Here is a 26,455-nt window from a genome sequence, read left to right as displayed (position 1 = left end):
ACTTAAAAATCGTCGGACAATTCACGACCAACGGCGGAACTTGCATACACAATGAGTCGTCACTACAGCTCCATCACTATTGAAAATAATTTTTTTACTTCTGAAATACATTGGTGAGTTGGCCGTTGTTTAGGCAGTTTTACCTCCTGATTGGTGGGAGGATGAACTTTTCAAGAGACTCTGAAAAGGAATTGATAAGAACAACAATTAATTAATTCACAAATTTCAACCACAGGCAATTGACAAATTGCCTATGGTTAACTATAGACATACAGACGCGCATGCACAAGTGTGATACAGAATAGTGCGCGCTCAACTCAGACACACAAACATTCCCCTGTATAACCATATACATTATTAAGGTGGGTGCTGTTAGCAAGCACCTATTAATGCTGACATTGCATGGCAGCATCAAACACAGCCTGATATGGGCATCTTTGCGGTATTTCATTTGTGTTGAAATCTCGTAAACAAGTCAGCGAATTCTATTCCAACAACTGGTTCCGCTTACCATGTTTCATACTGCAATGTACTTGGGGAGGGCCTTCATTGATCACGTTTAATGATGATACGACGGGCACAACAAGACAAAGACCCCCCCCCCCTATTGCCTTAATCAGGGCAAGTGCTGTTAGGGAGCACCGATGAAGGTTAGCACGGCACACGAAGGGGCGAGTGGCCAGCACCACACCCAGATGCATGTCTACCTGTGGTTATTTTCACACAATTCGCCAGGTTCTCGTATAAGTTCAAGTCGACCTAGAGGAGGCCCAGGACCAGTTAAGATACTCGTCACTGATGTTAAAAGTGAGTGGGAATCGAACTCGTATCACCAATTTTGTAGTGCAGTCCGCTAAACCACTGGACTACCGCTCTCCACGACTGGCAAGCAAGAACAACAGCCATTCGCCACTAAGTGGCGGTGACGTCACCATGGCGCTTGTACCAGGTTATGTGCATGTGAAGGCCACGTGAAGTGTCGAATGCCTGTTGGCAGGTCGTCACGGGGCAGACCCAGGTGCCATGGGTCGACTGAGATGACTGTACTTATGCAGCACCTGTGCCCCCTACGACTGGCAAGCACGCGCACACACACGCGCACGTGACCTCACCTCTATGAGTGAGGCATCCACAGGCGTCGTGGTGCTCGGGATGTGCACATTGGGTGTGGACGTGGAGCGCTCGCGAGAGCCCAGCGACCCCCCGACCTCCACGAGCAGCGGAGGGAACGGGAACGCGTGCGAGCTCGGCCGCATGTCGGGCGACCTGACGGGAACGACAGGCCGAGGTCATCTTCACCATCGTGACATAATTCGCAAGAGCAGGCCCATTGTCTGCAAAATTACCCGGAAATTACTTATTTAAGAAATGCAAAGCAACCGTCGTCGCCTCCTACAAGAAAAACAGAGCAAGACCCTCCTGGAAAAAAGCCTTGAGACTCGGTGAGGAATTAATAAACAAGAGCAATATAAAATAATGAGCCTCACAGTCGAGCCACTGGTTGGGCATCCTGGCTTCACAAGCACTCATGGCGACATTATATAATGGACATAAACCGCATCAGCAAATTAAATGAATGCTGCGGATAGCTTGTGCGCACATGGATAGTCAAGGATACTCCACGACAAGCAATGGAAACATATACGTGAACAACTGTTCCACTGTTGCTCATTGCCCAGGAACTTCTCTGAAATTCACTCCATGTTTCCCAAGCTCTTGAGGAGTCAGGCATGAAGACCCGCTCTCATACTAATAGGGTTTTCCCCTTTTTTCTGGCAACAAAACTGACACCTTTTGCAAGGAATCATGCTTACATTAACCACAATACTTGCAGTCAAATGCAAACAAAAAACAATACTATGATAATTTATGCATTGTCTTTGAAACTGATTGGTCCACACCAGAGACAGCTTTCTTTAGAGCCTAGTCTCATATGGTATTCGACCAGATGACGCACATTTGGCAGCGGAAGCCATCTAAAAAAAGCTGTCTCTGGTGTGGACCAATCAGTTTCAAAGACAATGCATAAATTATCAGAGCATTGTTTTTTGTTTGCATTTGACTGCAAGTATTGTGGTTAATGTAAGCATGATTCCTTGCAAAAGGTGTCAGTTTTGTTGCCAGAAAAAGGGGAAAACCCTATTAGTATAAGAAGTTTCATCTCAAGCAATTTTGCCGGTAAAATATTGTTATAAAAATAAAACAATTCAAAGTGGTGTGGAGCAGGGGAGCCATGTCCCTGATGCTCATGTGAGCGGCGTTACCCGTGGCTCGATGCCGGCATGGCAGACATCGGCGGGCGGCTTAAGTAGCCCGGTGAGATGGGGCTCGGGTGATCACACCACGTCAGGTCCCGCATGTCCGGCTGGATTCGGTTTCTACAACAAGTGAATCGGGACGGGTTGGGCGAGAGTTAGAGAGCACATTTTTACATTGAATTAACTAAACACATGACATGTGCTGTCGTGGTGGAGGTCCAGTGTTATGAAATTATAAAGTAAAACACAACATTCTGTTTCAATAGACAACGGGCTCTTCGGCCGGATTATTATTTGTTTGGTTTATTAGTGACTAACCACCATCCAGTAGTGTACAAAGTTATATAGGATAATTCATTTAGTTAACGTATACTGTCTCATTCAGCAGTGGAGGCACAAAGGCTTGTGAATTATGTTAAAATATGCCCACAATCCACCACGGAAGCGCATAATACATTTTGTGAAATGTTGCTGTGCTGCGCTTATTGGACCTCATTGTGTTTGCAGAAGCTCTGAGCCTATACCAACTGGAAACCCAGCGGCATCTGCCACATTTCCTGAACATTGGCCGAACCCCCCACTTCTGAAAAAATAGCCCCCCTCCCCTTGTAGATTCTTACAGTCAAAACATGGACAAGAATGTAAACATGAGTACAATTAAGCAATGGGCGTCTCTGTAGCCTTCTATAACATATATTGGGAATGACAGCTAGAGCGGAAGGCATGTTGGACAACAGCGGAAAGTATCGTTCATCATTCCGTCAAGCGGTTTAACATTCACACTACGTTTGTTTAACCCTGACCGCCTCACGCCGGCACTCTCTCGAGTTTTTCGTACAACTCCCCCGGTTCAACAAGGTGACGCTACAGGGGCCGGCGCCGCACGCACTTGAGCTGGTGGAGGTTGATGCAGACCATGGGCACCTCCGTGCTGCAGCGCTCGTGGAACTTGTACCCGCACGTTTGGCAGCGGAAGCCATTGAAGAGGAAACGCAGGCAGAAATCGCAGTAAACCAGGGACAGGAACGTCTTGCGCACCTGTTGAGGGATTCGCGAAGAACGTGCAGGGGACAAGGGCGGGATCCGGCGGTCAGGCACCACTCGGTAAACGTGCAATGATTCACCACCCCACGCCCTCCACCCAGGGTGGGTGTGCTTTTCAATTACTCATCAAGATACATGAGTCGCAATTTGACTCAAGATTGCCTCGCGTTTATTTTCATGGTTTTTTGGCATCGGACATAATTGGTCAATTGTTTGATTATCTCGAATGTAACATCGGCGCAAAATATACACACAAAAGGTAAAAGTGCAGCCTTGAAATTGATTGCTCGTGTCACTGCTAGTGGAAGGGTCTCTACGAGATGGATCTCTACAAGTCATCTAGAAGATTTACTGGCCGACTCTTTCATGCTGAGTCGACTTCTTGGAAGAGGTGTGAATACCTAAACTTTACCATGTATGCATATACAACTTATTTTGCACCGTACGTAGCTAACCGTGATAATCACCAGAGTCGATTGACAAGTTGCCAATTTTAACCCATTTATCCTGCTGGATGGAAAGTGGTGGGAGCTCTTCGAAACTTTCCCATCGTTTCAAGTGTCGCCAGGAGATCGAACCGGCAACCTCTGCATTGCAATTCCACTGTGCTAACCATTACACTCGAAAACAACTCATCACACAATTCAATCCTTGCATCATTCTTCGTACATGATATTCAAACTTGACTTTAATGAGAAAATGAGAACGGGGATGAATGAAAGATGAAGACAACACAAATGAGACAGTAAATTGGGGCAACATTTTTTTTTCCCAAAACATCGAATGGTAAAACCTCAATCCTGGTAATTATTCGACTCATGGGGAATGAAGAATAAATACAAGCCTGGTCATCTATCACTCAGTTCTGTCTCAGAACCAAACATGCAGATTTAGTCAGTGCGTCAGCCACGCGCAGAGACGATTACGTCAATCACAGGTTGGGGAGGGGGGGGTGCAAGAACGAGCGATGGTCTCAACACCCAAGACTGCAGTCCTCTTCCCGGATCGAGCGGAGCCCTTCAGCCGAAAACCACGCTGCCACTGTGCCAACTTCTCTCGCTGCACCGCCACAAAACAGGAACCGGGAAGTGTTGCAACTATTGGGTCAGGAACGGGAAGCTAGTGCCGGGAGAGATGAGGGGGGGGCCTGTACACCCGCTGCGTTGTGCCGCGTTGTGCCGTGTGCGATGCCGTGAGCGACTCACAAAGTTGTGTGTGGTGAGAAGCACGTTGTCCAAAATTTCCACCGAAAGCTCGTCCCCGATGAACCATGACACGTCCATGTTCCAATCGATCATCTCCTTCCCACTGCGGGCACAAAAGTGATTACAAGCAAGAAAAGACACACACGGACATACACAAAAAAATCCCGTGTATAGCCTTAACAGAGTGCTGGGGCAAGTGCTGTTAGCAAGCACCTATTAAGGCCGGCACAGGATACGAGGATGGCCAGCCCCCACACCCGTCCGCCCTCGTCTCCCGAGTGACGATGTTTTCGCATCGCACCAGGTACAGACACACACGTGATCAAAACTAAAGAGGTCATCAGGAGGTGTTGACATTGATGTCAATATAGCGCACCATAGCTTCCTTTCTTCTTCTAGATACCGTTGTTGTTGTAAAGTTGACAAATTTTATCGCAGTCTGTGTCACAGCACTTTTCAGTGCTGTACAAAACACCCATCTCTCCTTAGTCTTTACAAACTGTGTTCATTTTACACCGACTGAGATTCTGATGAGCCACAGGTAGGATTGAGACGTTATCCCGGAAATAACTCAATGAAGATCACAATGGGTAAGACCCCAGTAACTTATTTTTAATCACACCATTGCATAGGGGCCCCACGATGGCGAGATGTTAACTACTCGCTAGTATACAGGAGGTCGTAGGTTCGATCCCAACCCCGACGCCTGTATATCTGGAGTTTGCATGTTCTCTCTCCCTGTGGTCGTGTGGCTTTTTCTCCGGGTCCTCTGGTTTTTCTCTCCACATTTACAAACATGCATTTAGAATATTTGACTAGGCTGTCAATTTCTACATGACGAGCCACTTCATTGAGCTATCATTTGTGGCCAGGTCGCTTCTAAACAAGAGCTACATAGCTCAGTGGGCCTGACCAGGTAAATAAAAAGTTTAGTTTTAGGATTTCATCATCGTGCTGTGCAGCTCTCCGACGTGCTTCTGGGTTGTACTGATGTGTTGTATGGCACCAGTGTCTGACATTTTGGCCCTACGTGCCGGAAGATTCTTCAGGAAATTAATCGAAGCGTTGACCGGTGAGTGAGCGGTGCAGCGGGTAGAGGGGTGAGCGAATGGACTGGGGAGAGCGGTGAGCGCGGCGCCCTTCCGTACCGTTCATTCACCCTGTAGACGCCGCAACAGTGCGTGGTGAGGCCACGAATCGTGAGCGCCTTCATGAGGCTGTCCTTCACGGTCACCCCGCTACGAGCAGGAACCTACGAGCAATGCACAAAGCACAAACGTTGAGCATCAAAAAGACCGATTTTTATAACAATTAATACATTTTTTATGGTAAGGATACGTAATGGATCTGGCCAAATTTATGTCGTGAGACAAGACCGTAGCCATTGAGTCAACTTTGGGGGGGACCAAATCTTCCAGGGGGTCTGCGGGGTCCCCCTCCAGAAAAAAAAAATCTAAATTTGAAAAGCTAATTTCCTGCCATTTCCTGCCTAAAGTATTCAAAAATTCACTAACACATGGGATGGACTTCTTATTTATTTTTTCCAATAATGTCTAATAGTGTTTCATTATATGTAATGGCAGAGATTAGAGATTAGTAAAGTACAACCATAACCACAATCATATAAACAGACATCTATTTTATAGCAATAAATTGGGGGGGATATTTTTTGCATATTTTAATATGGGGGGGGGATGTGTCCCCCCCAATATATATTATAATTACGGCCTTGTCGTGAGACTCTCCACCACCCGATATTCTGACTTCCTGGGGTCTTGTCCTCAAGATGCCTGATGCAGTTTCAAGCAAAACATCCAATTCACATGCTAACTTTGGTTGTGAGGATTGTTCTTATACTTACCGGTGAGCTGAAACAATAATGCCTGGCACCTTAAAAGCTTGTGCATGCAAAAATGTAATTAGTTTGGCTATGTGGCATGATCATTAAGTGGCCTCATCGAAAAATATATTATGAATCACATTACTGGTTTGGAAAACCTACGTGTTATGCGAACTGGAACATGTAAAGCAACATAACAACATGCCTGACGAAGAGTTTTTGATCAACAATAGTACCTACAATCACTGGCGGAGCCAGTGGGGGGAGGTGGGGTGGCACATGCCCCCAAATGATCGATCTAAATTAGGGATTTCGATCGGATCATTGGGGTTTATTAGTAATACATCAACATTTTGCAACCCCCACTGCCACTGTGTAGCATATTATTACGTGCCAGGGACTCTATGGGATGATAGGACAATAGTCCGAGTCCATAATTGGCAATAAGTAACGGCAAAGCAGTTATAAGTGACTCACACAATTGTGCGCAGTTGCGTATACAGTACACAACTTCCCTGAAGGCATCAACACCTTCAGCGAGCGTGATGCCGATCACACACGGTTCGAATTCGACCCTCGATCGATGGCTACACCATCGCCGCACACGCATCGAATAAAAAGCAAGGGACAAGTCCTTACTTACTAACAACACCTATCATTTTTCATTGCTGGAGGGGTTGCCCCCCCTACCTGAAAATCCTGGCTCCGCCATTGCCTGCTATTAAGTATAAATCAGAAAAATGGACACGCACAAGAAGATGCACAAAGTAAGCATGGATATGTGCATGCTGGGAATTAGACTGGGAGAGAATGAAAAAAATAAGAATCAGTGGACGTAAAATAGAAACATCAATTTGGGTGTTAAGAAAAGTAAGTCATCTTAGGCAAGATGCGTCGCTGTAAGGGATGACGGTCGATGGACACGACTAACGACAGTGGTAGGCGATGGAGAGAACATGCCGGAGAGTACGCCCACCGTGGAAATGGAGCAATGTAATCAGCTCATGTGTGGGTGCTCGGTGGTTTGTCACATCGCGAGGATCTTGATAAATGGCTATGGCTTGGAGAGGCCTTAATCCAACGGTGGACAGATTATGGCTGATGATGATGATACAAAGTGTGCTTATATATGTAATGGGTTCGAATTAGGTGCACACACACGCAGTTTGGAGGCAACACTATTTATTAAACGGTAAGTAACATAACGCTGTACATGAGGTGGTGACCACCTTCCTCAACTCACTAACACTCTGGAACGCGACACAGACTGGACCAGGCAGGCAACGGCCTGCCTGGCCCAGGACGACGACTCGGGACTTGACGACCGATGATGTCTTCACTTCGGAGTACAGTACAACAGCCTCGCTCTGCGTTCACACCACGCTTATATCTGCTTTCGCGTGGCTGGCTCCGCCCCGGCGTGGCTGGCTCTCTTCAGGCCACGCCTCCCTTCCCAGGACACGCCTCACTTCCCCCACCTCTGGGAAGGTCCGGATCCCTCCACCACGTGACCCCCCAGGCACCCCCCTTGGGGCCCCCAGCCTTCGTACAGGCCGACACAGTAGTGACCGTTCTATGTCACTACATATACAACTGCTAATGTGTTTTTCGGCATATGAGGTGCAGCGTAGAATAAAGATCGCTACAGACAGACATGAGCTGGCGCCCACGGTGGCGCCGTACTCACCACGGTGCGCTGCTTGTTGGGCAGGGAGACGCGCACGAGTGTGGTGCCGGAGCGGGTCGGCTCGGCGTGAGCCCCGTCCTGGGCGCCGTTCATTCTCCCTGACAGCGCTGCGTGCGCCGTCGATGGCGGTGGAGGAGGTGGTGGTGGTGGTGTGGGAGGAGCCAGCATCACAGTCCCGCCCCCTCCACCTGCCAGCCACAACATCAAACGAGAAACAGATGAAGTGAAAGAATCAACGGCAGCGCGGCGGTGGAGCTTTGCTTTAATGAAGAAAACAAATCTCTTTGTGTGAGAGTGCGTAAGTGGGATTGCTTGCATGTCTTACCAAGTGTGCATGTGTGTGCTCCTATGTGTCAGTGTGTGCCTGTGTGAGTGATAGTTCAGTTTACCATGAGTGAAATAATTGGGCAATTCATCAATTGAAACAAATTCTAAACATAACGTGAGAACAGATTATTCAATTACACGTGAACGATATCCCAATGTAACAAATGAGGTAGAGGAAATGCAAACAATATACAATAAAGAACCAATTCCGCAACAGAATCATGAAATCTCAATAAAAAAAAAGCGTACCGTGTAGCCATGCTTTCAATGCACATGTCTTTACATTTCGAACATGTGTATACTTGCATACAAATGTTTGTACCTATGCACATGCCTGCGCATATGCCTATGTGCCCAAGAATGCATGTGAATGCTTGCTTGTGTCTTTCTCTTTCGTGTCTATACCCGTGTGTACCTGTATACAATTGCGTGTACATGCCTGTGTACCCAGACATGCTTGCGTGTACCTGCTTGCGCACTCGTGTGATTGTGTGCGTGTCTACGCATGCTCACTCACGTTCAATCGATTATTCGTAAATTCACTTTCGCAGTAAGTATTCGTGACACGCATCACTTGCATCACATCAGAATTCCACTTTCGAATCCAAGCCCAAACTTGTAATAATGGAACGTGTCTACGTGCATATACAATCGTGCATGCACGCATTAGTGATGCTAACACTTAACTTTCCTAACTTGCTTATACATGCAACAGCAAGATGTCTGACACAATATAACTGGATAAACGACTCCGTTATTTTCCTGTCATTTTCTTATTGCGCATTATTTACTTTTTTTTCTAGCCATCAAACAGAGGGTCACCACATCGCGTGCTTTCAGATGCACCTCTGTGGTCGTGTGGAACACTTTTCCTTCCAATATTAAGAAGCCACTGGAGCTATGCACTTTTAAACGTAGGTTGAAAGCTCATTTCTTGAGAACAGCTTTTTGTGTTAAGTTTGTTGTCCTTCCCCGCACCTTTGATTAGCACGGTTGCCTACGTACGGTGCGAAAGAAGTTCAACATACATATTTCTCATTCATTCTCCTCTATTACACCGACAATATGGAGATCCCTTCCTCCAGCCATCCATGCTGTTGACCCCCTACATCTGTTCAAGTCCAATCTTAAGAACATCCTTTGTTTCATCTTCTTATGACTGTGTTTCTAGAAAATAAATATGCCAATTGTTTACGTATATCATTTTGGATGTAATCACATTCATACATTACGTAAATATATGTTATGTCATATACTCAAACAGAGACCCATATACTCACATACCATACATTTATTTAGGGACCCATAGTTTCACAGAGATCCCTAGAATCACATATACCTAGAATCACATATACCCAGACACACAAGGAGACCCACAGATTAATATATAAACCCATCTACTAATGTAGAGACCCACATAATCACAAAGACAGTTGTGGACTCGCATGCCTTGATCTAGATCATAAATATGCCCACGATTTCTGTAGTGCCTTGAGATGCGGTCATATTAACATGCTATACAATACATATTGTATTGTAATTGTGTAAAACACATGGATAGATTTGTTTTAATCCACAGGCCGAGCAGGCAAAATGCCTTTCCTTGTCTAGATTTCCTGTGCAAGCTGCCCAGGCAGGGCTGCCCAGGCGAGAAGGGAGGGAAGGTGGTCAGGCCTCCCTGGCCTCAAATTTACACACAGGCTGTTTAACGGCTCAGTAGTGAGTAAATGTGTTGCAAAACAGAGGCAACAAGGTTGCATTGTTAATCACGAAGCACTGCGCAACATTTGAAAAATGCAAATAGTTACGTGTGCAGGAGAACTACCCCTAGTCAGGTCCAGGCATTTTTTCCCTCTACTTATGACTGTTTCTTTCTCTCTGCAACATAAATGTGACCACTGTTTCTGTGCAGCACGTTGAGAAGCGGTTGCATTTAGAGGCCATGTTAATTCACATCGAATTGAATTGTACCGTTTAACGTCAGCTTAATTGTGTGCGTGCCTGTACTTGTCCATGTGCACCTATGTGCTATATGTGTACTCCAGCGTGTGTCCACGTGCATGCGTGTGCGCACGAGTGCATGTATGTATGTATGTGCATGTTAAACGGCAGGAGTGCAATCGTTAGCATGCTGAGCTATGAACCTGGTGACCCGAGTAAAAACTTCGCTCCCAATCGGTGACGAATATCTGAACCAGTCCTGGGCGTCCCCTAGGTCGACTCAGCCTCAAATACGGACTTTGTGTAATGTGTAAACATCGCCAGAGGGAGACAAAGGCACCCAGGTGTGGTGCTGGCATCCCACCCCCCTGTGTGCCATGCCATCCTTCATAGGTGTGACAAGTCTGTTAAGGCTATACAGGGGGTCATTGTCTTTGTTAAAGAGTAAACAAACGCGTGCATGTAATATTTGTGAGTGCCTTCTGACAAGACCCATAATAATTTATCCCTTCCTGGAGATTCAGAGTCAAGATTCAATTCATGAATAAAAAATAGTTTCTGTCTAATATGTATTATATTTGTTTCTCTTTGGTTTGTACAGTTTTGTTTACTCATTAAGCCTAAATGTAACATTAGCATAGCTGGCATATATATATTTTCTAAATATCTCAATTATTAAGCGCACAATTCAATGAACATACAGTGAGTTCAAATACTGAATTGTGATAAAAAAAATTACACAGTTACATGGTTACTGCACACCCATGTGAGCATGTGTGTATGTATGAGGATGGAGCGGTGGTTTAGTGGTTTCCACACTGCACTATGAACCCAATAACCTAAGTCATTGGCCACCCCTAAGTCAACTTAGCCTAAAATAAAAATGACTTTCAGTGTGTAAACATCAACACAGCAGCAGAGTACTGGCCACACAACGCTGCAGTGCACTGGCCATAATAGGTGCTCACGAAAAGCACATGCCCCAACAGTCAATACATCTACACGGGGATCTTTGTGGTCATGTGTATAAACGCATTTGCCTGCGTGTGCGTGCCTGTGCACCTATCCAACTGCGAGTGGTCCACATTTGCACGCGTTGCACATGTACTCTCGCGTGTAAACGCAGGTGCATACGTGTGCTCGTGCGTTTACTTTTCAGTGCGTGCGTACCTCCGCCTCCTCCGGACCCAGGAACACCAAGCGCACCGAGCCTGGCAGGACTGCTGTGGTTGCGCAGTGAGTGGAGGAAACTGTGTTCCCGTGGCATTTAATCCTGGCGCGCCGACTTCATCTGGCTGCTCACCACATGTGCGCGCAAAAACAAGACAAAAACGGACAACTCAATGTTAAACCCCGATTTAATCGTCGCATGCCAAAAACCACGATCCTCGCGATCAAACCAGCCTTCTCGAACCCAGACTTCCATCTCATGGGATTTATACTGTGGTTGCAACAGACAGGGCAACCAAGCGGGCGAGTGGGCGAGCTTTCACGCTTACCCTGGTTGGTGGGTTGACACCGGATTTGCCGATTGAGCATGCCAAGCTGTGGCAATCACAATTGACCAAAGCTGAAAAGCAGTCCCAGGAGTTGAGCAGCGCGGCACGAAAAATGGAAAAGCGTCACCGCGTTTCAACATTCAGAGCTGTGACAGCGAGAACACCGGTGCACGGGACAGCCGGCGTATGACGACTGTTGATAGGTTTACTATTACTATTGAATTATTAATCTCATTTTTTACAGCTTCAGCAAAAAACTCCATGCCTCTTGGCAACACCACCCCTATTCCACCCTGCCCCCCCACCCCCTTACCAATACCACAGCCCCAACCGCACACCCCCGCAAACTTAGCCACAAGCTCCCCTGGGAACCACTTGCCACGGAAAAAAAATACAAATTTAGCGTCACTGCCGTTAGGAAAATAACCACATCTCAAGTAATTCGGTCCTTAAGAGAGGACCTAAGAAAACAGTGACTGTTATGCCATCTCAAACTACATAAATCTGCTACCCATGTACCAGCAGAAAGAGGCACATTTCTGTTTGCAAGCACAGAAATCGGAGCATCATGAATTGCATCTATCATAGAGGTTACACACACTACCGATATGATGGGGACACAGGTCACGTGATCTGTGGGTACACTTTGAAATGTGGAAATCATTCACTCGGCATCGCTTCATGGATGCACCTTGTAAAACTGCCTCCACAGGACATCAAACTGGAGCGCAAAATCTTTCATTTATTTTCAGGACAAGGCTTTGAAGCTTTGTTTTGTTGTCCCCTTTAAATAAAACATGAAAGCAAGAGAAGGCTCACTTGGAGGGCATCAAAACAACGCGCGCTGTGATCAGAACTCAATGCGCGAGTGAAGAGAAGGACCTGGGATTGGTGGGAGGCGAGAAGGTGTGAAGTGTATGGGTAGGTCAGGGTCTCTTATTTCAGGTGCAATGCATCAAATGGGACCAGGTACAAAGGCACAAAGACCAAGACAAAGGTAATGCAAGAACAGCCACTGTTAACGCATTAACAGATTATAACTCACAAGGTGGCGAGGAAGCAGAGTCATTATTTTTTTGTGAGGGGGGGTTTAATTCGCTGATATATGCAAACTTGCTTACGTAATAAGTTGCTATTATGCCTAAATAATACATATTTTTCGATTTTAAAGCTTTCGTGACTGCAGTGGTTCATCTTCTTGGTTCTTTCGGTAAAAAAATAAAACATAATAAAATAATTCTCACGACGTTTCGGCCACAACGCAAGCACCCGTCCTCAGGTGGAGAACGTCGTGAGAATTATTTTATTATGTTGTATTTTTATTATTTTATTATTTTCCTTCTACGTGACTTTACCGAAAGAACCAAGAAGATGAATACATATATTAATCAGTTCATTACAGCTGTTCAGACCTACGAATTAGAAATATGGGCATTGACAAAGAAAATGGAGGTGAAGCTGAAGGGTGTGCACAGAAGCCTGGAGAGATGTAGGCTTTGTACTCCACTGAGAGGAGTAGGAGGATCACATGAATTATAGAACACATACACGATATAGAAATGATATTGACAGTTAATAAAAGTAAATGGGCTTGGGCAGCACACATCGCTAGAAAGGATGATGGCTGGTCAGAATCAGAATATATATTTATACTTGAGAAATCCTATGAGCTATAGAGCTCTTTGACAAAGATGTCCAGTCGGGGCGAGTCAGAACTTTACAACAAACAATACAAAATCACGATAGGAGTGCAAAGTATATAAAAGGTATCTTCTTGGTTCTTTCGGTGAAGTCACGTAGAAGGGAAATAATACAATAATAAAAATAAAACATGATAAAATCCAATTCTCACGACGTTTCGGCCACAACGCAAGCAGCCGTCCTCAGGTGAAGAACAGGCCTGTCGGAAAGACAGCGTCTGAACTTCCGACCGCCCTGTTCTTCACCTGAGGACGGCTGCTTGCGTTGTGGCCGAAACGTCGTGAGAATTGTATTTTATTCTGTTTAATTTTTATTATTGTATTATTTCCCTTCTACGTGACTTCACCGAGAGAACCAAGAAGATGAATCCCTGCATTCACGAAAGCTTTAAATCGAAATATAGAAAAGGTAAGCAAATCACTTTTTAAAAATATGGTGGTCGATAAATGATGGGAGTGACGGTCAGGGGAGGGTTCATACTCAAGAGGACGTGGATCATGGAGACTGAGTAATGAAGTCAGCTCGTGGAAAAAGGAGCTGGAAGCATTATTGCATTTCAGAACCATGAAAGAAAACTCACACAGTAGTGGACTTGAAACTCTCTGCCGACGGCTGTCAGTTGGTCCAGTTTGGTTGGTTCCTTTAAGCCCCGCGTAAAAACATTTATCTTTCAGAAAGCATTTACTATCTTAAATGAGGCACTTCGTAGCTGTCCCACCCCAATTGTCGTTGATGTAAAGTGCCTTGAGATGTTATGATGAAAGGTGAAGTTGTAATAATTATTATGAGTGGATTCAAGTTTATTTTGTTGAATCAGGTGACAACTCAAGAGACGAGGATAGTCTCATGTGAAAGTGTGACCTGAGGCATTGGTCTGCTAGTAGGGGGTGATGATAACCACGTATGATCCCAATTGAGGAGTGTGTGTAATTTTCAAAAATGGAAAATTTGGAACCAAACACCAGCACAAAAGTCGCCTGTTCTTGTGAATTACGTCAGGGGATCTTTTGAACGTCCAGTGTAAAGCAGACAACGTTCAGTAATAAGTCATTACACCCGCAGTAATAATCAGGGCGGCCGCTGAATTCGAACTGTGAACCTCTGCAACGAACAGAAAATGCGCTTGCGCTAGGCCGCGTCTCCACCCATTCGCCATGGCTGATGATGAAGATGACTACTACTGATGTACTGAAAGACATTTGTTCGTCATTTCGCTTTTAACACAAGAACCAAAAGTGGAACAGAGATGGTCAAATACATACACGGTAGCCTACCAACAGTGGAGGGATCATGGCTGGTGATGACTGAGAAAGTGAGGGCCGCTGTGCACAACCGCACGTAACAAACACAGAAACCGCGCTTCCCCCAGTGGAAACCGACTGCCCTTCAAAACAGTCTACACAGTCTACACCGTGTCACGTTTATAGACAGCAAAGTGTTTTTACTTGTATTATTCTGGGCCCCAATTCTGCAAATGAACAAGCAGCTCGAATAAGCAGCAAGTTTTCCTAATTTTGCGTCGTTACTCATAAAGTAACGCCGTGAAATGAGACACCACCACCACCACGAGCGTGACTGCGAGCACATTAATTATTCAGCAGCGAGGGGTTCTGTATCACTTGCCGGTGCAGGAGGCTGCTACACAAACAAAAATCTGCCCATATAGACCTATACTGTTGGAGCAAGTGCTGTTCGCGAGCACTTATTGAGATTGTAACAGCCCACGTTGGGGTGATGTGGCCAGCGCCACACTTGACCACCATTTTTTCCGCAATGTTGAAGTTTTACACTCTGCAAAAGGTATGAATTTTGAGATGGAGATGACCTAGGAGATAACAGGCTTAGATATGACGTTCCACAGATGCTAGCTGTATCTGGAAACTGAACTTCTGGTAACCAAGATCGTAGCAAAATGCACAAACCAGTGCACTACTGCTCTCTAACAACACACAAATAGAGGCCTACAAAAATATATAAATCAGTCACCCTTACAAAAAGCAACGCTGAGCATGGTGCTTGCCACAGTCTGTGTGTGTTAGTGTGCACATGCAAGATTCTACTAGGAAGTTTGCAGCAGCTGCTTTCCAGCAACGATGGGAAATGCAAACGCTCACGACAATGAGCAGAATACCAGGCGGCTAAAGCACATCATGTTGGTACGGTGGCTAGCACAGGTAATTCATCCGTCAGTCATCTCAGTCAGTAAACCCCTAACACCAGGGTGTGTTCAGTAACCTCCTGCCAGAAATCCTTGAACACTTTACATGGCCTCAAAATGCTTTTCAGGCCATAAATCAAAGAACCGATCACGTGCACACACATAAAAGGCTAAGATCCACGTTTCAGGCAGTGCATGGTGCTGGCCATACCACCCCCTTGCATGCCATGCCAGCCTTATTAGGTGCTCACTTACAGAACTTGTCCCAAAAGTCGATAAGGCTATATGTGGGATGACTGGTAAAAGATGCTACTGAATAGTTGGCAGCAGTTGCTATAGAGCAACAACGGGAGGTTGAGAAGTGACGCTATTAAGAATCATGAGAATGCCGAGCGGTTAAGATACAAGTTGGCACAGCAGAGAATGCAGGTGGGGCATCTGCAATTTTTCTCAGTTACTCCATAATACCTATGTCGGTGCCATGACCTGCGAGCCTTCAACAATCGAAAGGACCTCAAAAGGCACAGATTGGTACAAACACACCGGTGACGTTCCACAACTTAGTGGCAAATAACAGTTGTTCAATAAAGAAAGAAAGCTTTAAGTCAAGAAAGAAAATGTTGTATTTTATAAAGACACAGGTCTCCCATGAAGCCTACAAGGACTGTTTAGGGCAATGGCTGTTGGCAAGTACCTATGTGGCCAACATCACATCCCCGCCACCTTTGTCTCCCCAGTGCTGATGTTTACACACCCTACCAGGTACTCATTTAAGTCTGCATCAAACTAGGGGAAGGCCAGGACTGGTTCAGATATTCATCACCAATGTTGACTGCGGCGAGCCCGAATCGAACTCGGGCCACTGGGTTCGTAGTGCAGTGTGCAACCCACCACCCTACTACTCCCCCCCACCACACACTAAAGTACTAAACGGTCAGTCATGCCATAAACAAACAGCGCCCATGCAATGTACTTTTATTTTTTATATTATTTTCTTAATAGCGTCATCTTACACAGTTGGCAAAGCTTACACTTCACATTTACCATAATAGCCACGGCAGTTTACTGTAAACGTCCAGCTCGCTGAAATAGAGGCACTACAAACCACGGGTGAATTTAAAACGGCGTACGCCAGCCTCCACAGTATTAAGAGCTGGGCTACCTAATTATTTGAGTAACAGATTACTTGGTTAAATTATCAGATCAATCGACTAACACGAAAATAATTTAGGGAAAAAGTGTCACCTCTGTTCCCATATGTGCCACTGGATGGGAGGTGATGGGGCAGGGTGGCTATAATGTTTAACAGGGCCAGAGTAATTGACCACAAAACAAGTATTTGATTATAATTGTTTGACGATTACTTGGTTAAATCGACAAGATCCGCAGTTATACACAGTATAAACAATACAAAGTTTTGCAGGTGTATCACAATGTCTTGGTTACCCACACAGGTGTATAGCTAATTTTGTTAATTGTTTGGTTAAAAAAAAAGTAGCGTGATGATGCCTTCATCCAATCATGAACTGACAAAGCATCGTCAGTTTTTTTCCATGAATTTGGTATGCAATGGGTTGTGACATCACATTCAAACGAGCCATGCAACATGCCAATCGATTTGATCATAATTAAAATTGAACTCGTTCCAATGATCGATGACATGACATTTGGACACCAACATGTCTGGCTGTTTTCACCATCAACAACACTGACCAACATGACCACCAACACAGTGTCTAGTCCACACTTGTCCACCAACACCACCGACTACCAGCATAGAGCGTGCAGCATCACGCAATGCAACCAAACGGAATGATGGAACACATTATTACTTGTGCGCCCGTAGCAAAAGGCGCTGCATGAATGGAAAAATGGAGAAAGAGAAAAACTTTTGGGCAAACTGCAAATAAGGAGCCCTGGCCACATGCCCATGGCATCGACACAAACACGGCGCCTGTGCACGAGGGGCGGAGGAATGTGTGGCCCTGAGATCGTTTTTTAATCAGCGCCTGCACGGTTCCAATAGAGGCGACTGCGTGACTGCGATTATAATCATGTCAGCCCTCATTAAAACAATGCGATGAAGCTTAAGATAGCACTGCGGGTACCAAGGCACGCTGCCTGCTGGCACTGTGTATTGCAGTGACACTTTGAGAAAGGTTATTTACTGTATACGTATCATATTAAGGTGTTATTACGTCTTTACAATGCTGAGGAGGGGGCAGGGTACCGAGATGGGGCTTTGGAGTGGCACTCAGAGGTTGGCTACTTTAAAAAGAGACATAAAGCCACATGATGATGAAAATCATGATGAAACGGTAAGAGCAGATATTGGATTTTGAGTGCAAAACTTTCAAGAGCTCAATATCTCGCATAAGGGGCAGCCAGGGTGAGGTGTGATTGTATCATATCAACATCAGCCATAACGACCTATTGACCTTGACAATACAGATCTTTAAAAAGACCATGAAAATGTATGTGTTCAAACAAGTGCAGGTCAGAGCAGATCTCAGTTGACAGTCCTGAGTCAAAAATGGAAATTCCTCATTCCTTTGGCAGGAACCTCACTTGCCTGGAACAACCACTGTTGACTTGCACCAACTGTTGCAGCCAAAGCAGACTGATTCTCATTATAGCGCAACCTTTTCACACCAACCGAAGCATAACATATAATACAACCCGTATCTAAAATTGAGTCAGCATGCTAGAAAAGGAATGTTAAGTCAATGACGCAAACAACCAGATACTCAGTTTAGACTACATACAGTTTACGCCCAAGACAGGTTCAAACATCTATTGCCACTGCTGATTCGCATGGCCAGCAAATAAAACAAGTCACACACAACGTTCAAGGTCAAAAGGTTATTATGACCTATTAATAATGGCAAGCAGCACACATTGCCATGGCTTCTTTCTGCTCAATGCATAGGCTGTTGCAGAGTTGATAACTGACCTCCGAGTTCTGCAGGGACTATCTTATCAGCACTGCCCTCTGGTTTCAGGTCTTCTCCTTGATTGCCAACCTCTGGGTGCCATTTCAATGCCTGCCTTGGCAATCTGCCCTTCTCCAACCTATACATGTGTCACCCATGACAACCTCCCTCATCCTGATTATACCTACAATACCTTCTTGCCAAGTTAATTTCCATATCTCCAAATTGCTTACCCTATCTTGTCATCGCTTTCCTAGCAGTCTCCACATGCACTTGAATTTATGTCCAGAAACTTCTTTGACAGTCATGTACAGACACAGTAAGAGGCCCCCAATTACCTTCAACAGACTAATGGGGAAATTGCTGAAAGCAAGCATATATTAAGGCTGACAATGGTACACCCACAACTGCCAGACTGGGGTGACAACGTGACCGTGGTGTATTTTTACAACATAATTAAGTATAATTATTGAATTATGTTGTCATAACAACCATTGCCTACAAACGAACATTATAAACAATAAGCCATTTGATGGTTCTTTGAAAAGATATTTGTTCCAACTTTCTCATATCCCCCAATGTTTTCATGGGGACCCCACTACCCAGTCCACAGAAAAGCATATTTTACAATTGAAATAAAGTATCATATCAACATCAGCCATAACGACCAGAGTCTGTCGAGAAGACAGACTCTGTCTTCTCGACAGACCTGTTCTCCACCTGAGGACGGCTGCTTGCGTTGTGGCCGAAACCTCGTGAGAATTATTTATTATGTTTCATTTGTATTATTTTATTATTTCCATTCTACGTGACTTTACCGAAAGAACCAAGAAGATGAATCCCTGCAGTCACGAAAGCTTTAAATCGAAAAATGAAATAAAGGAATAACAAATATTTAAACATAATAATGTGTAGCCAGTCAAAACACTGCTTGTTGAAGACCTGCCTATACTGTATAGATCACGTTATGTGACCATACGTCATCACCTTGCATAGTGAAGGTTCGTGAAGGTTGGAGGAGGGCCAAGCCATGGTTAAATATCACTGATTTTCGTCATGGCCAGGAATCAAAGTTAGGTCACTGAGTTCATAACTGTGTGCTCACCAACGCATCACCGCAATTTGAATGTGAAATAGACAACATAAGTGTTCTTAGTAATGGGGAAAAAAGTGATTCAACTCTGACGATTCAAGAAATAATTGTTTTTCTAATACCGTGATGACTGTAGATTAATGGCTGGAGGTTTTTTTTTAAAACTGAGTCAATCAAATAAAAATATACATGGTGAAAATAATCGAGTTACACACAGTTCAATGTATGTTTCATGAGCATAGATATCACATCTAATGAATTGTTACAACGCTGAAGTGTTTTATAAATTGTCTTATTTAGATTTATTTTGTTGATACAGATTTACTTTCACTTTTGTTGACTTTTCCGATTGTAATTGTTTTTATGATGAAGAATAGAAGCACCTTTGTTTAAAAGCAAAAAACTGAAAATTATTTCTCGACGAAAATCTGAGTAAAGAATGCCACAGTAAGAACAAGATAACACGTGAAAACACAGTTAAACGTCACAACAGCAGATGTTTGAGAGAAGCACATTAACACTTAACATTGGCAAACAAGTTCTAGATTGGAACAACTTGCTTGTCCATGAAAGGATCACCGAGTCTCATGCTTTTTCAAGAGGGTCCTGCCAAGTTGTTGCAGGGGGGGTCAATGGTCGTTATGCATAATTCCAACGGAGTAATTTGCAGATAAATGTAAAAATAAGAACCATGAAATGATGGCCTGCATTTTGCGAAAGATGGCACGGGATGTTTATAGTTCATGCACCCAAGTAATGGTCAGGGAGGCCGCTTGTTTCGAACCGTAAACCTCTTGTAACAAGCAGCGAACGCGCCATCGCGAGGCCGCGTCATCATAACAGTAAACATAACAACCAGATCTTGTGCAACAAAAAATGTATACGCACACATTAAAACATTACAAACCTCAAGTATAACAGCAGTTGTAGTGGAACTAATTAAAGCGCATTATTAAACATCATAAAGAGGAAATAAAAGTTGTCGAGTGCAACTAATTAAAGCACAGAGTTATCCGTCACGAATGGCAAACCCAGTAAAGGCAAAAGGCCTCAACAAAAGTTCAACACCCCAGGTCTCCTTTGGACACTCACCTGCTTTATAAAGTACACGAATACAGTTTCAGGCGATACACCATCTCAGTCAGTCAATAAAGCTGCCCTCTCTCTTCGCAATGGAGGGCCATTGCCTGAAACATTGCAGCCTACTGTATACGTCTCTCCTACGAGGAAGTGTTAATGACAAAGGCAACGTTGCTTTTAAGTCACTGCCCAAAACGTCCGCTTGTTTTACAATCTGAGATAGAATTTACAAGGCAGTGCTTGTTGTTACTGATCACGCAAGTGAGGTGTTGGTATACACAGCCGCTGCTGTAATTAAATTCCACTATTTGAAGTTTAAACAACGCTGGCCTGGCTGATGAGCTGTAGAGGCGCCAGACAGGTCTTTCACGCTACTGTGCATTAAGCAACTAGAGCCCTGACTAACAACGATGGCGCAATGCTGACTTTACGGTACATTACATTTCCACAACCTAAACCAACTCTGCCGTCTTGGTAACAGCCAGACGGGAGAGCGGCGTAAGTTGTGGTGACGGCACGTGCTCCGTCTCGTTATGACGTGCCCTACCAATGTGTTCTCTCTTGGCTCTAAAATAACGTCTATTTAATTTATCGGTTTATATCCAGCGGACAAAGTCAACAGTGCACGATGACCTCTAAGATTTCACCATTTATGAGCACAGTCGTGAATAATGAATGAGAATTTACACAACGTAATGACTATTGCAGGGAGGGGAGGGGAGGGGGAGTGGTGGCGCAGTGATTTGCGCACTGCTCTGTGAACCCGCAGACCGAAGATCAATTTCAAGCCACAGCTAACATCAGCGGAGATTGATGTTTGAACCAGTCCTTGGACTCCTCTTTTTACCAATCCTGGCTGACCAACGTGGGCAAGTGTGGCGAAATAATCCCCATGACTGTCACATGACTGAGAAGGCCTCATCTAGAAGTCAGTATTTGGCATTGGGCTGCAAATCATTATTATAACTGGTTGTTACATCGCAGTACCGTGGGAGATGGCGACGGCTTGGAGAGGCCTTCAGGAATCAAAGCTGATGATTAGGATGCTTAGAATTGGTTACCTACCCCTTACATAAAAAAAATTTACAGGTGATATTTTTTTGCAGAGATTATAGATGTGTGAGAAACAAGCAATATTACTCTATATTCACAGTATTATGATAAAAAAAAGAATGCCCTTTATCTTTCCAGGATAGCCTCAATGGATATCAAAAGCACATTTTAAGGATGAATGTTTGGCCATTGCCATGATAGTTTGGCTGATGCATGTGGGAGGAAACCCGGAGAAACCATCAAGCGTATGAAAAATTAAAACCACTCAAAAGTTCTGCTGAGGGCCAACCATGGGGGGGAGAGGGGCCCGGGGCAAATCACACCGTGTGGACCCCCCAACGCCTTCAAACTAAACCGGAAGTATTATATCTGACACCATGACGTCAAAGCTCGGGGCTTTTTGTGTTTAGTTTGTTTCCCTTGCCCAGCACTTCTAATTAGCACGATTGGCTACAGGCTACGTATGTTGGCGAACGACGTCTTGGGCGCGTTCGCTCCATTGGCTGTCACTCAGTCGTCAGTCTCCACCATCGCATATTCTTCTTTGACAAACGAGCAATTCCCCAATCCCGCGAACGTTCTCAACAGTCGGGATGATCTACAGGATTTAACTTTGCGAGTTTTGCTTAAATGTTCCTCATTCTGTCTCTAAATGTAAACTCCAAGCATGCGTATCTTAATTCCTCTTTGTACATTTTTCCTCGATAAAGTCCCAATTAAAAGCAATGCAACATTAAAAAAACTGAACGCAGCGTGGTTACGGTGCTGAAAAAAAAAAACGCACGCTCACGTAAACTGCGGGGCTTTGGAAAAAAAGCAGAATCATCCATTAATGTGTTGTATTTATGCGTCTACGCCGATGCTCCCCGTCTTCACCAAACCCACAATGACCAGCGTGGCGATAAACCATATATTAAAATACCCCAACACGACCCATAGGGCTAGGGAACGATCCTCATCGACTAATTGAGTGTGCATGTCGTAGGAATTGTTTTTAAATGGACTGAGCGATGGCGCAACTGCGCTCTGAACCTGGTGATCCGAATCCCGACCACGGCTAACATCAGTAGCGAGTGATATCCTAAACTTCACCAACCCGCACCGAGATCGGCATGAAGTGTGGTCGAACACACCAGTCGATACGCACTGCGTGGGAACGGCCCTCAATGCAGCTGTGGATTGTCGCGTAACCGCATTGCAATCATTTAGAGCCGAGTCTTTGACACACAACCAAGCTCTGGGATTATCACTAGTTCAACACAAACACAACTCGCTGTGGACACCCACAAACACTCAAACACATCGCGTCAATATAAACACACAAAGTTTAAACGTTTAACAGCTTCCCAACTAAGCTATGTCACGAGTCCGTATGTCTGTAAAGGGCAGGGGGGAGGCATGATACCTCTCTTAAAGACGCTGAAATAAGAACGAAACTTTCGAATTAAGTTGTTGCTGTTGAGGGAATGACTATAATGTACAGAGAACATTTCGGACAAATTCATCAAAAAAGCTTTGGCGCAAACATTTGGAGCCGGCGATCAAAAGAGGGCTTATAAACGTGACCTGGAAGCTACACGTCGGCTGCCATGGTGGTAATCGATACTTCCAGAAACAAACCGCATGTTGACAATTGTTACAGAACCCAAAGCGTGAGCCACAACTTTTCCCATCTTTGATGATTGCTACTAAAACTTTACAAAAACGATTGTATAGGCCCGTAGCGCTTGGCCTATACATTCCCTACATCATGTACGCATAGCAACAAGGTCTTGACCAATCGCAGACACTCCGGAGACGGTCACGTGAGCGCGCTCAACCAAAGGGCGCCGAGGAAAATTGTGGGGACGCCTATCCGCTGTATGAAAACGAATGCACTTAACCACCAGAGGTAACTTGAGGTAACGTCTTAAATAACACCACCGCCGCCGATTGTAACCGAGGAAACACCGCCACCATCATCTGAGCTAACCTTACGTAACAGAGGTAACACATCAGCACCTCGACCACTGTCTGAGATAACCGAGGTTATGCCTGAGGTAACAACACCACCACGACTATCTAGGTAAATTAAGCTACACCACAATCACCACTGTCTGAGGTAACTGAGGTAATGGTATCGCCACTAACAATCACTAACCTGAGGTAACAGCTGAGGTAACACCACACTACCACTACCTAGGTAGCTGAAGACCACCAACAACAACACCACTGTCTGAGGCAACACCACCGTCAAAAGTTAACCGAGTTTAACACCAGCACTACCGTCTAGAGGTAACCGAGGTGAACCAGTTCACCCGTACAAATGAGACTGACCTGGTCTCTTTAAGTCACCTGGTTAAACAAATACACTTGTCTTAACAACACCACCACCATCACTACCTTAAGTAACCGAGATAACATGAACAACACAGCCTGAGGTGACTTGAGTTAACACCACGACCTTAGGTAACACCACCACTACCTTTGAGAACTAAGTAACACCACCACCACGGAGATAGCACCACCACCTGAGGTAACTCAGAAAACCCCACCACCACTTAGTTACCCCTTAGCTAACTGTGGTAACGCCAACACCACCAACACCGCCGCGGCCTGAGGTAACTCAGATAACCACGCTACCACTTAGTTACCCCTTAGCTAACTGTGGTAACACCACCACCGCGACCTGAGGTAACTCAGATAACCCCGCCACCACTTTAGCTAACTGTGGAAACATCACCACCACCGCGGCCTGAGGTAACTCAGATAACCCCGCCACCACTTAGTTACCCCTTAGCTAACTGTGGTAACGCCAACACCACCGTCGTTAGTTTATATTATTGTTATCCACGGGTTCACCTGCTGCGGCTGCGGCGGCGGCCTTCAGCGGTGTCGCCTGGCAGGGCCCCTTGCGGCGTCTCCTCTCGTCGCGAGTTCCCAGCCCCTGCGAGAGGGGAGGGGGGCCAGGGAACGCGGCGGCCATCAAAGAGCCTGCCGCGTGAGTGACGTCACGCACGAATGACGTCAAACACAGGGGGTGGGAGTGGGGGGGGGCGATGTTTCGTCAACTCGCCCAGCGGTTTTTTTGCAACGTCACGTCGCGCGGATTCAGTTCTCGTGACGGTGGGCGTGGATGACGTCACATGCATGGGGTGGGAGAGAGGTGGGGGCGGGGCGCCGTTTCGTAAACTCGCCCGGAGGTTTTGTGACGTCACGTCGCGCGGATTCATTCTGCTCGAAACGAGCTCCCTCGTGACGTCACCCACACGAGTGACGTCACGCAGGGAGTCGTTACATGCAGGGGGTGGGAGAGAGGGGGGCGGGGACGCCGCTTCGTCATCTCGCACTGCGGTTTTTGTGACGTCACGTCGCTCGAACTGAGCTTTCTCGTGACGTCAACCACGTGAGGCGACGTCGAGGACGTCACGCGGGGAACTTTTCCGGCCGCTGGTTCTGAGTGACGTCATTCGCCCATTGTCATTCCCCATTGTTCGCGGAGAGGAATTGTGACGACGATTTCAACTTGTGCGTCTGACGCTGCACGGGGTGCCCATGCCGGTCAACCGAGACGGTTCACCCCGTATTCTTGTCCGGGGAAATTGAGTTTTCAGGTCCATACGGCGTACAGCCGTTTCAATGCGGGAAAACACATTTTTTGTGTCTATTTATGTGTTTCTCCCTTGCGATGGGACTTTGCAGGGTGAACGTTGAGATGTATAAGAGCAACGGGGGCTGACCAACAAGGTCTGAATTGGTCTGTCATGAGGTAGGCAGCACTGATAAGGGGTTGCCAGGTATGGGAGAACGACTCGGAATTCCTGACGAGCAGAGAATGCAGCAGCAGGAGGCACACACCACGAGCCGGCACGAACACTTGCCCACGCTCTGTGGCCCTCTGTATATTAAGGTGTTAACGGCCGATTCGTGAGTTGTTTATGCACGTGGGAGGAAAACCGGAGCACGGGGGGGGGGGGGGGGACTGATGCTGTACCGCCTTCTCCTGGAATTGAACTGTACCGAGATTTGGTAACGGTATTGTGTTGAACTTTATTGCGGTCAACTTTACAGTTCCGATGAAAGACCGAGGAGTGTTGACTGATACTTATTATGTACGGGGTTGCTCTGTGGAAAAGGTGGCAAACCTCAAAAAACACAATTCCACAAGGAAAATAACTAAACAAGACTTAATTCACAGTAGAACCACCGCATTGCAGGATAATTAAAGATGACTGCACGGATGCATTGCAAAACTAAAATGTTATTAGAGCTTAATCTAAGTCATAATAGATAAAGATAACAAATTCCCCAAAAACATGATACTCTTTCAACATTTATTCATCACATGATTCTACATTCAATAACCACGTGTGAAAAAGTGTGAACCTTTAGATTCACTCACTGGCGACGCCCCCTTGAGCAACAATGACTGCAACGAAACGTTTCCTGTAACCATTGTTCAGTCTCTCTCACATCGCATTAGGAATTTTGGTCCATCCCTTCTTACAGAACTCCTTCAAACTCGGTGCCATTTGGGGGTTGCCTTGCATGTGTAATAAAGGACTCTTTCACTGTGTCTGTCTCCGTTGTCCTTTATTGGGGTTCTTACAACTTGTCCCACACAGCCCTCGCTCAGAGCCTCCCCGCTTGGCAGCTC

General features: G+C 45.5%; 1 protein-coding gene across 3 annotated transcripts in view; it reads right to left on the bottom strand.

The window, feature by feature from the left end:
- Positions 1 to 24,787, bottom strand: part of LOC144947297 (serine/threonine-protein kinase A-Raf-like) — a 37,950-nt gene extending 13,163 nt beyond the window's left edge. Inside the window, exons 1-9 of one of the 3 annotated variants that reach the window (XM_078876529.1) lie at positions 24,661 to 24,787; positions 11,455 to 11,597; positions 8,035 to 8,222; positions 5,656 to 5,759; positions 4,508 to 4,610; positions 3,148 to 3,296; positions 2,265 to 2,378; positions 1,113 to 1,266; positions 144 to 180 (exon numbers count right to left, since the gene is read on the bottom strand). In XM_078876529.1, the coding sequence (XP_078732655.1) occupies positions 144 to 180; positions 1,113 to 1,266; positions 2,265 to 2,378; positions 3,148 to 3,296; positions 4,508 to 4,610; positions 5,656 to 5,759; positions 8,035 to 8,222; positions 11,455 to 11,569 (964 nt within the window). In that variant the 5' untranslated portion in view covers positions 11,570 to 11,597; positions 24,661 to 24,787. Of the gene's footprint in view, positions 1 to 143; positions 181 to 1,112; positions 1,267 to 2,264; positions 2,379 to 3,147; positions 3,297 to 4,507; positions 4,611 to 5,655; positions 5,760 to 8,034; positions 8,223 to 11,454; positions 11,598 to 11,801; positions 12,095 to 24,660 lie in introns of those variants that run through there. The other 2 variants (XM_078876528.1, XM_078876530.1) reach the window with 2 other exon arrangements.
- Between the last annotated feature and the right edge of the window lie 1,668 nt (positions 24,788 to 26,455).

The sequence above is a fragment of the Lampetra fluviatilis genome, chromosome 44 (genome assembly GCF_964198595.1).
Source record: "Lampetra fluviatilis chromosome 44, kcLamFluv1.1, whole genome shotgun sequence".
NCBI lineage: Eukaryota > Metazoa > Chordata > Hyperoartia > Petromyzontiformes > Petromyzontidae > Lampetra > Lampetra fluviatilis.
The sequence above is the reverse complement of the archived record's forward strand: the minus strand, read 5'-3'. Positions and strand labels throughout refer to the sequence as shown.